General features: G+C 39.2%; 1 protein-coding gene across 1 annotated transcript; it reads right to left on the minus strand.

The window, feature by feature from the left end:
- Positions 1-1,263: 1,263 nt before the first annotated feature.
- Positions 1,264-2,502, minus strand: LOC147565395 (pentatricopeptide repeat-containing protein At3g56030, mitochondrial-like). The gene has a single exon (XM_086667669.1). The coding sequence runs from the start codon at positions 2,426-2,428 to the stop codon at positions 1,382-1,384; it is 1,047 nt and encodes a 348-aa protein (XP_086523795.1). The 5' UTR covers positions 2,429-2,502; the 3' UTR covers positions 1,264-1,381.
- Between the last annotated feature and the right edge of the window lie 13,991 nt (positions 2,503-16,493).

Consider the following 16,493-nt stretch of genomic DNA (forward strand, 5'->3'; position numbering starts at 1 on the left):
TCTATTGGTAACTTCTGTACTGTGTTGATTATACTGATTTTTGATAGCTTCCATACTGTGTTGATTTTACTGATTTTTACTATGTCAAATGTAAACGTATATTTAATGGTTAATTTTTATGGGCCATCACTTGTGTTAGATTATGAATCTAGTATTAAATGTAGAAACTTTTGTTTAACGATTATAGTTTATAGGATAAATTACTTGTACATCATTGAACTAGGGGAAGAAAATCGTTTATAACATGGTGGAGTTTTTTTTAACGATATATACTACTGGTGTCTTTTACCACTTAAATTGTTTTCGTTTAATTTCTAATTTTACACATTTATCTAATTCTATAATCTATTAAAAATACTTTTAGTTAATTAACAATAAAATCAAATTATTGATTCGTTCTACTATAAAATCAAATTTGATTTCTTCACTTGATTATATCTTTTCTTTTTGTTGAAATACTTGATTATATCAATTGTAAGTTAATGAACTTTTAAGAGCAACTCCAACGTGGGGCTCGGGCTCCCAATTTTGGGAGCCCCTGAATTTTGGGAGTCCCGGGGCTTAGAGCAACTCCAACGTTGGGCTCCCAAATCCAGAATATGCACATGTGTGGTGTATGTGTGTGAGGGTTGTGTTTTAAATTTTGGCTCTAATATATTAAATTTCAAATTTTTAAAAAAATGGGGGGGAATTTGAATTTCAAATTTTAAAATTTTGGGGGGAATTTGAATTTCGAATTTTCCAAATAGCCTAAATTAACTTCATCGACATAATTGAAATCGGAGTTCAACATTTCCACATAGCCTAAATTATGTAAATTGGCATTTGGATCCATTGAAAAAAAAAAATTAATGGAGGAGAAATTGATAGAGAGAGAGGAGATGAAAATATGAAATAGATAGAGAGAGAGAATTGAATTTAAAAAAAAAATTAGGGTGGATCCCCTTTTAAAGGGGATCCACCCCAATATTCCCGTTGGGAGCTCCCAACTAGCCGTTGGGAGTTCCCAACGGGAAGAATATTGGGCTGGGAGCCCGGGAGCTTGGGGCTCCCGGGTTGGAGGGATGAGGCTGGGGGCTGGGGCTCCCAAATTCAAATTGGGAGCCCCAGCCCCCATCACGTTGGAGCTGCTCTAACTCTCTTGTCTTAATATAGGCTTAAGTTGAACATAGGCTTAAGTTTCATGGGTTCCTTTTCCCCCTCAGCTTCATTTACGAGGGTTATAGTATTAATCTGCCATGACTTAATATAACATGTTCCAAGTTTTGTTTGAAGATCCGATAAAAGTTCTAAACGAATAACTCCAATAAAAGTTTCAATTTCGTTTGAGAAGATCTGATAAAAGTTCCAAACGAATAACTCCAGTAAAAATTACTACAAATTACATGGAACTAAAAGATAATAAACTCTCAAACTCTGATCTTAGTTTCTCTCCAACCTTCAAACCTCTTTTATCCATCTCTCCAAACACAAACTTAGCTTCTTCCACCCTTCTCTTCTTAATCAAACAACTCCCCAAGAACCCAAAATTCTCTGTATTCAAACCCTTATCATCTTTTCCCCCAATTGCCATTACAAACTCAACTGCCTCTTTAATAAACCCTAACCCCATTAACCCACTGATAACATGCACATGTGTGCTATAAAGAGCTGGAACTCCATCTTCTTCCATTCTTCTCAAAACCCTAAGAGCTCCTTCTACCTTCCCAACTTTACAAGCACCCATAACAATGGCGTCATATGTTCTTGGATCTTCCTTCATCCCCTCTTCTTCAACAATTTTACTCAATACTTCAGCAGCTGCCGATAAATCACCTTTTACACAGTACCCAGACAAGATGTAATTATAACAAGCAATGTCGATTGGGATTTCTTTTTCTCTCATCAATTTTATGATTCCCCAAGCTTCGTTGAATTTCCGATTCCGGGTAAGTGAATTGAGAAGTGGGTGAAATGTGGAGGAATTAACACCGTATCCATTATCGATCATTTTAGTGATTATTCGTTGAGATTCATTGATTCGATTGGTTTTACAGAGACGTGAGATTAGAGAGTCGAATGCGTTTTTACGGGCGAATCCTTTGTCGAGATGAGCTAGGGTTTCAGTGAGTTGATCGAGGAGTGTTGAATTGGTATTTTCTTGAACTTCTTCGGTGACGAATTTGAAGGTGTTGGATGTGTTAAAGCATCCGTCTTTGTAGCGTTTGTTGAGAAGTAAGTGAAGGGTTTTGAAATCTTTGGAGCGGCCGGCGGTGGTGATGAGTTCGTCGTAGGAAGCGGATGTTGGTGAATCTGGGTCAGGGTTAGGGCGGTACCGGTGTTGGCGGCGGTGGTGGTTGGATGTGGAAGAGAGGAAACGAGTGGTGATGGAAGAGAAGAGGGTTGAAATTTGATTGGGTTTTAGAGGGGTTTTAGGGAGGAAGATCATTTTTTTTTTTTTTTTTTTATGGCGTTAGGGTTTTTTCTATTATGAAAATGAAATGCTTGATTCGATTCATTTTCATTTGTCCGAGGCTCTGAGCTTATGTTATTAGCCATCCTAGACTGGGACTACTAGTATGAGAAATTTTAGAGACACCCTCTTAGGCCGATCGTGATAATCTTTCTTAAAAAGAAGTGGGCTGAAGATCAAGATGGATCAACTATATTTTGGGCTATAGGAGAAGGGATGAGTATTGCTTACATGCTAGTTGCTTCACAAAACTTGGTTTCAGGTAATCTTGCCAAAAGATGATAATCCTTGTATAAAAATTGTTACAGACTTTGTTAGGTTTAACCTTAAATTTGATATTCTCTAGACCAAGTTCGAACTAATCTTTTTTCGAATTAACTAATAAGTGAATGATGATATAATATGTTCTAATTCAATTTTAGGAATGTTAATCACTATTATCAAAGACATCTTGGGTCCTACATGTCATATAAATACCCTTAAAAAATAATCCTAAGGGTATAAAGCTCAATCTTTCTGTTACTATATTTGTAGCCCGCCCTTACCACATGTCAATAAGTGATGAAGTTCACCTGGACCGTGATTGGTACGTGTGTGATCTCCAGATTTTCAGGTAATTGACGGGTCTGATGTGATTGTTAGGTTAAGACAGGCTCTAAGTAGCAGGAATAGAAAAAAAATATATGTTTCGCTCGGTCTGCCCGACTAACTCAAGTGTCATCTTCTAGGAGTGTTGGTGCCGACCCAACTCGATGAAATTGTTATGCGACCCGGCCCGACTCGCACCCTCAAACCCCTTTTACTTCCCAAGGAAGCAATTTTACCTCTCTCTCTCTGTTAGAAGAAGTTAAAAAAAGAAGGAAACAAATTTCATACAGTCAAAAGACAAAAAACTTATTAAACGTGAAAAACCAGAACCACACAAGCAAAGAAGCAGCTCCCCCCTCTTCCCTCTCTCTACAAGTAAAAGTAGTTTGTTTACCAGCTTGGTCAGATTATAAATACTAAAGGAGGAGGAAGTATGACCAATTGACCGACCACCGCCCCAAACAACCAACCATAGAGAAATCAGTCTCTTTCCTCTAAACACCAACTTCCCACACCATCTCTTCTCATGGATAATGCACATGATGATCACATAGGAGTACATCTCAACATCCCTAATCCCAACCCTAACTCCACTACTACAACTCTCATAAATACTACTACTACTACTACAATTACAAGTACTGATACAAACACCACCACCACCGCCACCTTGGCCGCCACCACCTCCACCACCACAGGCAGTAAAAAAGGTAAACGTAAAGGAGGACCTGATAATAGTAAATTCAAATATAAAGGAGTCCGGCAGCGGAGCTGGGGGAAATGGGTGGCTGAGATCCGAGAGCCTCGTAAACGTACCTGTAAATGGCTAGGCACTTTCTCAACAGCCGAGGATGCCGCCCGAGCTTATGATCGTGCCGCCCTTGTCTTGTACGGCAACCGGGCTCAACTCAATTTGCAACCTTCACCCTCTTCCAATGGACATTCATCCTCTCATGGATCATCATCCATGTCCTCTTCTTCTTGTTCCACTCTCAGGCCCATCCTTCCTCGCCCATCCGGGTACGGATACGGATCGAGGTTGATATCTTCTTCTTCGTCTCATGTCCCCCCTTTCAGTGTTTACCCAACACTCAACTCTGCACATTTTATGTCTTGTGTACAAAATCTTGATCAAATGGGTAGAGCGCCAAGGGGTATGGATCAAACTGGTCCCACTAACAATTCTTATGAAAACCCTATTTTTATCAATGAAGAAGAAGGAAGTCATCACCATCATCAACATCAACAAATGATTGATTCTATTGATGTTAGCTCATCTATATCATGTAATCCACCGGTGCATCCGCCTCCAGTGGTGGCGCCACCTCTTTCTAATGAACCGGATTTACGGACGTTGTGGCCTTATACCACCAACGTGGATGATGGTTGCCCCGTAACAACTTCATCATTCTGGGATGACGACACTGATCCTTTCTTCTTTGATATCTAATAGTACTAGCTTTTAGAACTAGAGTTGTGCATGAATTTGAAAGCCCTAGAATAATTAGGGTAAAGAAAATGGCTTGCATGCAAGCTTTCTTTCTTTCGCCCTAGTACCCCTATGATCTTTTAATCTCTACTAAACCTTACCTCTCTAGAATCAAACTTCAATATTAAATCAATAATCAAAATTTTAATATTTCAGAAAAAAAAAGGAATTAGGGTTTGTTAGTTGAGTAAATCCATTTAGATTCCGGAAGAGAAGGGAGTAAAAATGGAGGATTCATCAAATCCATATTTTGAAACAAGAAAAACCAAGTTTATGTCTTGTTGTATGTGTCTAATATACTAGTATGTTTGTTGAGCCATGATACTATGCCCCACCCATCTTGATCTTGACTTGCCACATCATCCAACCTAGATTCAACAGACAAACCATTTGATGGTAGTAATAAGTTTAATTTGCATAAGGGCACGATCTAAGATTGTCTTAGGGTGTCCCTTTAGCAATACAAAAACATAACTAAAGACCAAAATTTAAGGGTGAACCTATGTAGCCATCTTGGAAATGTAATTACATTTACCACTGTCCACTTGTTCCTCTATTCCAAAAATACCCCCATATTCTCTCACTAAACCTTTCCATTAAGGAACTCTCATGTTAAACAACCAACACATGAACATGAGATTTGTGGAAAAGAAAGGTTAACATAGTGTGAGAAATTGTTTAAGTTTTATTTGAAAAACTTAAAAAGGAAAACCCGATATATCAATTAAGTATATCAACCACAGTTTGAAATGGATTCTTACTGGTGAAGGATAGAAATAAGAACAACTGAACAAGGAAAAATGAGGAAACGATATTCAAAACCCTAGAAACTAGGGGTCGACGAAGGTTATAAATATGCTTCAATTACAGAGTTATTACTTGTTTCGATGATCATAAAATCAAAGATGCTTCAATTAAGTATCCCTACTAATTTTTGTGTCACACCAAGTTTCTGTTCATTTCACATTTTTAATTATGAGTGCTCCAAAGCTATTTGGTTTAAAGTTGAAGGCCCATTTTCAATAACTTTACAAGGCCCAAACAGTCCATCTTTGTTACAGAAGAAGTTCTGTAGTACCCTTCTTCTAAAATCGCCTAATTGTTTAAGGGCGCTGTAGAAAGTGCATAATTTCCAAAGATGCTCCTTGCAGAAAATCATACAGTATCTTTTTTCTCGGGAACATTTCGAATACCACCACATGGAGATGATATTTAATTCTAGAATTGTTGTATAAGTTTAAGATTTTTGGTAGTTAGATTCGTGAATGTCAACCTTTCTTATTAAGAAATTCTCGAATATCAAACTTCTGACCATTACGGATGAAAAGAAAATGAACTCTCAAGTGGTGGTTCAAATTTTGATTGTGTTTGCTGTTTGGGATGAGTGGTTGTTGGTGATCGTAGTGGTGCTTGTTATTGGTATTTGGTAGTGGAGTTTGGAGATGAAGATGACTCAAAACAGAATCTAGAAAAAGGAATCACCCACATATAATACAAAATAATTTTCGGTTATAACTAAAATCACCCGTATGGAGACTGGAACAAGCCACATCATGATGCAGCATGTCGTCAGCTCCAACATTCAAATCAAAGAGCATTTTTGTCTCTTTATATACCCATTGGCCTCTTTCTTTCTTCATTGTTATAGATCGAACGAAATCTATCGAAAGTTTCGAAGTACACTGCTCATTTTCCGTTCTCTTTTAGAGTAACTCCAATGTGGTTGGGGTGGATCCCCTAAAAAGGGAATCCACCCCACTTCTTTTTATTTATTTTTAATTTTTCTTTTAAACTAATTTTTTTTTCAAAAAATATAAATTGTTTTATATTTGTTTTTCCAATCATTTCTCTAATTTTTTCTTTTTTTATTTTTTTTTCATCTTTTCAAAATTCCTTCCCTCTCTCTAACATAATATTAAATTTCAATTTTATATTTGAAATTAATAATTTATAGTTGAAAATTGAAATTAAAAGTCCGCACACCTACATTACACACGTACATAATTTAGATTTGGGAGCCCCTGTTAGGAGCCCGACGTTAGGAATTGAAAAAAGCCCCGGGACTCCTAAAAATCAAGGGCTCCTAAAATTAGGAGCCTGAGCCCCACATTGGACTTGCCCTTATACTTGAGTTGTATATGTGGGTTGTTTTGTTAAAGCACGAAACCCTTGTGGTCCTCGGTTGGATGACCCAAGTAATACGTGTGGGATCTTAAAAAAAAAAAGTAATACGTGCGGGGCATCTGTATAATAAAATGAGATGCGGTGGATGAGACGTTTGTCATAATCTGCAATCACCTTATGCTAATGGGGCGTGCTCCAAAGTGAATAAAGATTGGGTTACGTGTGATCAGGGTCGGCCCTGACTTTTTGGTGGCCCGAAGCGACTTCAGAAAATGTGGCCTACACACTATATGCAAATCGAAAATCGTATTCTCTCTTCATTTGCTTCCCGCTCAAGTGAGACGTTGCCCCATCAGTCGGAGGACTAGGGGAGGGAGAAAATCGAGGGAGGAATTGAATTTCTCATCCATGCATTTGGGTAGAAGTCTTCCATACCTTTCAAAAAATTTGACATTTCAATCGGGATTTTATCTCTTTCGGACGTTTCATTACTTTCAGTTCATAAACACATATCAAGTCCATCTATATCATATACCTGTTATGATTTCAAAAAATTCAAAACCGCACATGAATATCTTAAGGGTTAATTCCGTTTTGGCCCCCGATTTGTGACCAACTGGCCGTTTTGGCCCCCAATTGTGTCCGGCAGTTCGTTTTGGCCCCAAAAAATTCCTAAATGGCCCCAAAATTTTTCAACCTCCCAATTCTACCCCCATGGCATTTCTGTAATTATTTTTTTTTTCCCTTTCTTTGTCCACCTCATCTAACAATTGACACATCACTCTGTCCACCTCACCCTTCTTCTCCGGCGAAAGGTTGCCGGCCGGAATAAAAAATTCCGGCCGGCCACCTTTACCAAAATAATTTTTTTTTTTTTTTATTTCTCTCTCTTCTTCATCTCCTTCTTTCTCTCTCTTCTTCATCTCTTTCTTTCTCTCTTCTTCTTTCTTTACCTCTCTCTCTCTCTAACCCCTCTCTTTCTCTTTCTCCAACCCCTCTCTCTCTCTATCTTTAAAACTCCGGCGAAGGGGCAGAGCCCCTTCGCCGGAGAACCAGACCTTGAAGGTCTGGTGAGAAACCAGATTCGGTCTGGTTTCAAACCAGACCGAGATCTGGTTTCTACAACCAGATCCCGGTCTGGTTTGAAACCAGATCGGAATCTGGTTTCAACTAACCAGATCGGAATCTGGTTTCAACTAACCAGATCGGAATCTGGTTTCAACTAACCAGATTTCGTTCTGGTTAGTTGAAACCAGATTCCGATCTGGTTTCAAACCAGACCGGGATCTGGTTGTAGAAACCAGATCTCGGTCTGGTTTGAAACCAGACCGAATCTGGTTTCTCACCAGACCTTCAAGGTCTGGTTCTCCGGCGAAGGGGCTCCGCCCCTTCGCCGGAGTTTTAAAGATAGAGAGAGAGAGGGGTTGGAGAAAGAGAAAGAGAGGGGTTAGAGAGAGAGAGAGGTAAAGAAAGAAGAAGAGAGAAAGAAAGAGATGAAGAAGAGAGAGAAAGAAGGAGATGAAGAAGAGAGAGAAATAAAAAAAAAAAAATTATTTTGGTAAAGGTGGCTGGCCGGAATTTTTTATTCCGGCCGGCAACCTTTCGCCGGAGAAGAAGGGTGAGGTGGACAGAGTGATGTGTCAATTGTTAGATGAGGTGGACAAAGAAAAGGAAAAAAAAAATAATTACAGAAATGCCATGGGGGTAGAATTGGGAGGTTGAAAAAATTTGGGGCCATTTAGGAATTTTTTGGGGCCAAAACGAACTGCCGGACACAATCGGGGGCCAAAACGGCCAGTTGGTCACAAATCGGGGGCCAAAACGGAATTAACCCATATCTTAAATCACTACCAAATTTCAAATTTTCGAAACTAAATATACGAGTAACATTCCATCATACTTATCAATATTAATTACAAAACGAGTATAAAATGCAAGATAACCATCTACCATACTTATCCAAAAAAATCCAAAACTAATAACTCTTGTGAGACTTTTTGTACAAAACAATCTCACAATCTGATCAATGATGTTCCTAGTTCGATATTTAAATGACTCTTGTTTGATTTTTTTTTTTTAGAAACTTATCTATCCCCAACTTAAAAACGTCGTATTACATGATTAATAACTACTCTATAAATAAAAAAATTAATACATTATTTGTTTAGGGATTTACATGATAATGACACTGACAATTTCAAGTCTTTTGGGCTTCATTATTATATACTAGTAATTGTAAAACAATTATTGATCAAATCATCCATGAATAGAGCTTTTACATAATTAAAATTATATGATTTTATGAATTGTGTATTTTAGGTTTAGGGTTTGGGGGAGAGAAAAAATAGATTATGTATTATATTTTGTTTCTTCTAATTATGCAGTGGTTATCCTTAACAAAAAAAAATGCAGTGGTTGTCCTGTTCTGTGGGGATTTGGGGTGAGGACGTGGAATGTGTGAAAGTGAGAAAAAAAAAAATTAAGATGTTACTCCCTCCGTCCCATATTGAATGACCTAATTTCTATTTTGGGTTGTCACATTTTAGTGTACTGTTTTTAAAAATAAAATAAAAAAAGAATTTTTCGCTCTTTCCAACAATACCCATTACTATAAATTTAATGACAACTTTATTTAAAAGTAAATTCAACTTTTCCATTGTAAATTACAAAAGCTAATGAGGTTACAACTGGAAAAATCATGTTATTTTTTAAGGTCAAACTCCAATTAATGATGTTCCCTTAAAAAGTTGGGTTTTCAAAATAGGTCATTCTTTTTTAGACTGAGAGAGTATTTGTTTATTTACCCTGTGTCCCACAAAACTAATATGTTGGAAAACAAAGAACTTTGTGGCCTTTCGTATTAGTGTGGCCTTTAAAATTCATAGTAAAAAATTTGGGCCCAATAATTTTTCTGTAAAAAGTAGAAATTTGGGGGCCCTTAGAAATTGGGGGCCCAAAGCAAGGCTTTGCTTGCTTTGGGCCTAGGGCCGGCCCTGCGTGTGATAATGGAAAGCAAATGTCTTTCAATTTTGTTAAAGAAATTTACACTTTTTCTTTCTTTTTTTGAAACCAAGCGAAACATATTTCATTCATAAGCGATTAAATCGCAATGTTACATAGATGATCATAATTATTTCTCTCCTCTGAAAACTTCATGAGAGTTACATACCTTTAAATGCAAAGTGCCTCATGAAGAGAAAGAAATGAGACTAGACACCGACTCGATAAAATGACCCTAAAGGTCGAAGATAAAAGGATCCTAAAGATCACGGATGAAAGGACCCTAAAGGTCAACAAAATACAAATAATAAAGAAAATACTAATTTACATTCCTCTCAACTGTCATTGTTGTAGTAGATTAATCATCCTTAGTAAAGTCGCATATCATAATACCACAAACATCAGAATTCTTCTGAGAAGATCAATTAATCAATAATAACAAAATCGGCAACATCAGAATCAATTACTGATCCTTGGTAATCACATAATCCTTGATAATCTGAATTAATTCTGTTTGTAATTTCTTAACCATTCATCATCATCAAACTACTAAAACTTTCAGATTCTAGAAATAACTCATCTTCAAAATTACCCTTTCATCAACAAGATCATGATTCACTTTTTGTTTCGATTTCTTTGATTTTCAACAACCACCACCTATCGGAACATGACGAATAACTCCACCTTTTGTAAAGTAACGTAGTTTAGTGATTGATTTGTGTTATAACTAAAAGTCGCGGAAGCTATCGAACCTACCTAGAAATTGATCCGATTATGAAGATTAATCGAAAAGCTAAGTCAAAATCAAATATGCGAACAGAATTTAACGAGGTTCGGCTTTAAAGCCTACGTCCTCGGGCGAACAAGAAATCTTTATTGAAGGATAGATGAAGACGACTAACACAACCCGCAAGTTCGTCCCAAGATGGTACCGTATAGTAATAACCTTCTATACTAAATCTTCGACGACCAAGAAATTTAACACCGCTCAAAAAACTATGAAAAATTTCTCTCACTCTTGCTCTCTCTCTTTAGCTCTCTCTAAAGAAGAGTTGTTGTTGCTTGTGTTGGTGTTGGTTTGGTTGATGATTAATATGGCACTTAACCCACCTATTTATATATTATTATAAGCCGACTCCAACTAAGGATTTAGAAACTCAATGCATCCACCGACCCAATTAGGAATTAGAAACCCAACACAATTAGGAATCCAAAACCGCCTCAAGCCATCTTTCACAAACCGCCTCCAAGAAACTGCCTATACCCTCTCACAATTCTCCACCTCGTACACAATTTGATACACTTCAAATTTTGGACGAACACCAGGATACTCCTTGTAAGATATATCTGCTTCTTGTAGCTTCATCTGACTGCACCATATGACCATGGCTGCCTACGTACCCTTTTACAGGATCAAGCCTACCGTAGTTCTACCAACCCTTCACATAAAGATTACCTTGTCGCCATTACGCCCTTTCGGGCAACTTAACACGAGCCGATTTGCAGCAATTCCAGACAATGTTGAAACTTGCTACACGTCACCACTTTAGTCAACATGTCCGCGGGATTCTCATCTGTGTGTATCCTCATGAGAGCAACATCACCTTCCTCTATGACATCTCGTACAAAGTGATACCTGACATCGATATGCTTAGTACGAGCATGATGGACCTGATTCTTCGCCAAGTGGATCGCACTTTGACTATCACACCATACATCCACGCACTCCTGCTTAATCCCTAGATCATCCAGAAGACCCCACAACCACAATGCTTCCTTCACACCCTCGGCCATAGCCATATACTCGGCCTCCGTAGTAGATAATGCAACTGTAGATTGTAACATCGATCGCCAACTAACTGGAGCACCATGTACCTTAAACACATAACCAGTAGTAGATCGTCTTCTATCTAGATCGCCAGCATAATCCGAGTCAACATAACCGCTTACCTGACATGTGTCTCCACCAAAGCACAAACCCGTATCAACAGTACCCTTCAAGTACCTCAAGACCCACTTCACAGCTTCCCAATGTGTCTTCCCCGGGTTTGCCATAAACCTACTAACCACACTGACCGCCTGTGAAATATCCGGACGAGTACACACCATAGCGTACATCAAACTGCCAACTGCACTAGCATACGGTACACGATCCATATGATCCTTCTCCATCGTAGTAGTGGGAGATTGTTTTCCCGAGAGCCTGAAGTGTGGTGCCAAAGGTGTTGACACCGCCTTCGCATTCTGCATCCCGAACCAAGAAACTACTCGTTCGATGTAACCTTTCTGATTCAAGTACAGTTTCTTACTTGACCGCTCTCTCTTAATCTCCATTCCCAGTATTTTCTTTGCAGCGCCCATGTCTTTCATCTCAAACTCTTGACTGAGTTGAGATTTCAACTTATCTATCTCCATCATGCTTCGAGAAGCAATAAGCATGTCATCCACATACAAAAGGAGATAAATAAAGTCACTTTCGCGAAGCTTCTTGATGTATACACAACAATCATAGTCACTTCTGCGAAAACCATGCTTTAGCATGAAAAAATCAAATCGTTTGTACCATTGGCGAGGGGATTGTTTCAATCCGTAAAGAGACTTCCTCAAACGACATACTTGATTTTCTTTACCCTCAACCTTGTATCCCTCAGGTTGAGCCATATAAATTTCTTCTTCCAAATCTCCGTGCAAGAAGGCGGTTTTAACATCGAGTTGTTCCAGCTCAAGATCCCTGTGAGCAACAATACTCAATAACACCCGAATAGAAGTATGTTTCACGACCGGTGAGAAAATCTCATTGTAGTCGACCCCTTCTTTCTGTGCATAACCCTTGGCCACTAGTCTTGCCTTATACCTTGTACCCTTGATTTCGGAAGAATCCTCTTTCTTCTTGTACACCCATTTACAACCAATAACAGACTTACCTTCGGGCAATGGGACAACCTCCCATGTCTGGTTCTTGTGAAGAGACTCCATCTCTTCTTGCATAGCAACCAACCAACTCTCTCTTTCCGCCGCGGTGATAGCTTGTTTGAAGGTGACCGGCTCGTCGTCTTCCACCGAGAGTGAATATTCAACCACATTTGCCTGCCCGTAATGCCTAAGAGGTTTGTCTGACCCTAACCTCTGTACCGGCTTATATAACCGTTTCGGCCTAGTGTGTACCGAAACATCCTGCTGTTGTTGTTGTAAAACTTGTGTACCTTCCCCTTGAACCTCCTCATGATCGGGTTCATCAATTTCCTCATCCTGAGTATTATCCTGATGCTCCACCTGATCATGATTCCTAGAAACTCGTTGGTCTTCGATTTCTACTTCCACTACTTGAGCTTTAGTAGACCCAACATCACCACAACTAGGCACCGTAGCTTTCGCCATAGCTACAATAGATGACTCATCAAACACCACATCTCTGCTGATTACAAACTTCTTGTCTTCCGTACACCATAGCCGATAACCCTTGACTCCTGTAGCATATCCTAAGAAAATTGCCTTCTTTGCTCTATTATCAAGTTTGTTACCTTTAACATGGTAATAGGCCGTACAACCGAAAATCTTAAGTCTCCCGTAATCTGCATGTTCACCTGACCACACCTCGTAAGGTATGCCGCCATCTAAAGAAAAATGTGGAGACCTGTTCACAATATAACAAGCTGTAGCAACAGATTCTGCCCACCATTCTACGCCTAGTCCCGAATTGGAGCGCATACATCTAGCCTTCTCAAGTAGTGTACGGTTCAATCTCTCTGCGACTCCATTCTGCTGAGGTGTGTTTACTACTGTCCAGTGCCTCACAATGCCTTCCTGATTACAAAACTCCTTGAATGCCCCATCCGTGTACTCGGTCCCATTATCCGACCTTAACGTCTTCAGCTTTCGACCAGTTTTGTTCTCAACCATTGCTTTCCACACCAGGAATGTGTTGAATACCTCATTCTTATGCTTCAGAAAATAAAGCCAGACAAATCTCGAATGATCATCAACGAATGTAACAAAATACCTGGAACCACCCTTGGAAGGTAACTTTGCCGGTCCCCAGACATCGGTGTGTACGTAGTCTAATACCTCTTTGCTCCTGTGCTTGCTTGTAGAGAACGTCACCCTGTGTGCCTTCCCGAACACACAATGCTCACAAAACTCCATGCAAGGCTTCTTCATGTCCTTCAACAAGCCTTTCCCGCACATCAAAGATAGACCCTTTTCTGACATATGCCCAAGGGGCATATGCCAAAGCCTCGTACTAGCCGTTGGATCCCTTCCACTGATTCCTACTGCTACATCTCCCGTAATTGTTGTCCCCAAAAGTTTGTATAAATTACCGTAACGAGTACCTCTCATTACCACCAAAGAACCCTTAACGACTCTTATGGAGCCATTCTCTATAATTATCTTACAGCCGTTCCGCTCCAACACACCAAGGGAAATTAGATTTTTCCGCAAATCGGGTATGTGTCTTACGTCCGTCAATGTTCTCACCACTCCATCGTGCATCTTGATCCGTATTGTTCCGAGTCCCACAGTTTTACATATACTATCATCACCCAGTATAACTGTACCACCATCTATACTCCTATAGGTAGTAAACATCTCCCTATTTGGGCACATATGGTGTGACGCCCCTGAATCAAGCATCCACTTATCGAAGATCTTCTCAGACACCTCTGTCACCGAGAAACATTCGTCCGCCTCTTCTGACACATATCCCGCCTCTTGCATCTCTTGTTTCTCCTTGTAGCCTTCGTTCTTTTGCTTCAACTTTCTCTTTGGACAAGCCGCTTTAAAGTGGCCAAGCTCACCACAACTAAAGCACGTTTTCTTGAAAGAGCCTCTAGATTTGGATCTAGATTTCCCGCCCTTTCCCTTTCCCCTTTCATTACTCCTCCCCCTCGTTACAAACAACCCTTGTGCTTGATCCTTGTCTACTCCACCCGACGCCATACTGCTAGTAGCAACCTTACGAAGGTCATCCGCTAATAGCGAATTTCTCGTCTCTTCCATGCTTAGACTATCACCAACAAGCATCAAAGTTTGAACAAGGTTCTCATAGGATTTAGGCAATGAAAGTAACAATATGAGGGCTTGGTCCTCATCCTCAACCTTAACATCAATATCCTTCAAATCTGAGATAATCCTGTCAAACCTATTCACATATTCCTGAATAGAAGAACCCTCTTCCATTCTACATGTGAATAATTTGGATTTTAAGTAGACCCGATTCGTTAAAGTTTTCGTCATGAAACTGCTTTCTAGCTTTAACCACACACCCGCCGCCGTTGTTTCTCCGTCTACTAGGAACGCCACGTCCCTCTCAAGACACAACATAATGGTAGCCCGTGCTTCGAGATCTAACTCCTCCCAATCCTCATCTGACATATCTCCTGGTTTCTTTCCCGTCAACGTCTTGTGTAATTTCTGCGAGATTAACAGATTCTTCATCTGCATCCGCCAATAAGAAAAATCGTTTTTCCCATTGAACTTCTCTATCTCATATTTCCCTGCTTTGACCGTACCACTTCTCGATCCCATCTTCTCTTCGTTCAATCTCAACAAGGCTCTGGTACCAATTGTTATAACTAAAAGTCGCGGAAGCTATCGAACCTACCTAGAAATTGATCCGATTATGAAGATTAATCGAAAAGCTAAGTCAAAATCAAATATGCGAACAGAATTTAACGAGGTTCGGCTTTAAAGCCTACGTCCTCGGGCGAACAAGAAATCTTTATTGAAGGATAGATGAAGACGACTAACACAACCCGCAAGTTCGTCCCAAGATGGTACCGTATAGTAATAACCTTCTATACTAAATCTTCGACGACCAAGAAATTTAACACCGCTCAAAAACTATGAAAAATTTCTCTCACTCTTGCTCTCTCTCTTTAGCTCTCTCTAAAGAAGAGTTGTTGTTGCTTGTGTTGGTGTTGGTTTGGTTGATGATTAATATGGCACTTAACCCACCTATTTATATATTATTATAAGCCGACTCCAACTAAGGATTTAGAAACTCAATGCATCCACCGACCCAATTAGGAATTAGAAACCCAACACAATTAGGAATCCAAAACCGCCTCAAGCCATCTTTCACAAACCGCCTCCAAGAAACTGCCTATACCCTCTCACAATTTGAAATGATGGTCTGAATAATAATCTTCTTTCACTTCCTCCAAATATTTTACCACCAATGATCTAGCCCCAATGCAGTAAAACTGTATAGATAGAAAGATAGATAGAGAGAGAGAAAAGAGTAAGAAGATTTCTTCCCTTTCTCTGCAGAGAAGAAACTCTGCAAAAAACTACAATTTAGAGGATCCGAGAGATTATTAATGGTGGGAAAACAACTACAATGGAAAGGAAACAGTGTCCCGGCGAAGAGAGGACCCTTTGCCGGTGGAAAAACCCAGATCTGAAAACGGTAAGAGAGAGAGAGACGGTAAGAGAGACAGACGGTTAAAGAAATTTACACTTGTACTAATATTAATTAGTGATAAAATATTAAAGTAATCCGAGTCATACCATCCTAAAATAACTAATTTTTCATATAATGTGTTGGATAGAACTGATAGGATTGTTTGTTCCTCAGAGAATTGATTATACCTAATTTGTTAGTTTTCATCTTAATAATAAAAAATTAGTTAGTGTTCAAGATTAAGCCAATAAGGCGCCTTCTTATTGATGATTGGACTTATGTGATGGAAGGAGACAACCTAATCAAATCATTGGGAGTGACCTTTTGGAAGCAACACTTTTGATTTGATAGACTCCAGACATCGGATTAAGATCAATACCTACTTGATGCCTTGATGGTGGGTGTCTTTTATGGGCCAGTAATTGGGCCTACTTTGC

The sequence above is a fragment of the Eschscholzia californica genome, unplaced genomic scaffold (assembly GCF_041429995.1).
Source record: "Eschscholzia californica isolate CP2 unplaced genomic scaffold, dmEscCali1.0.p SCAF_1, whole genome shotgun sequence".
NCBI lineage: Eukaryota > Viridiplantae > Streptophyta > Magnoliopsida > Ranunculales > Papaveraceae > Eschscholzia > Eschscholzia californica.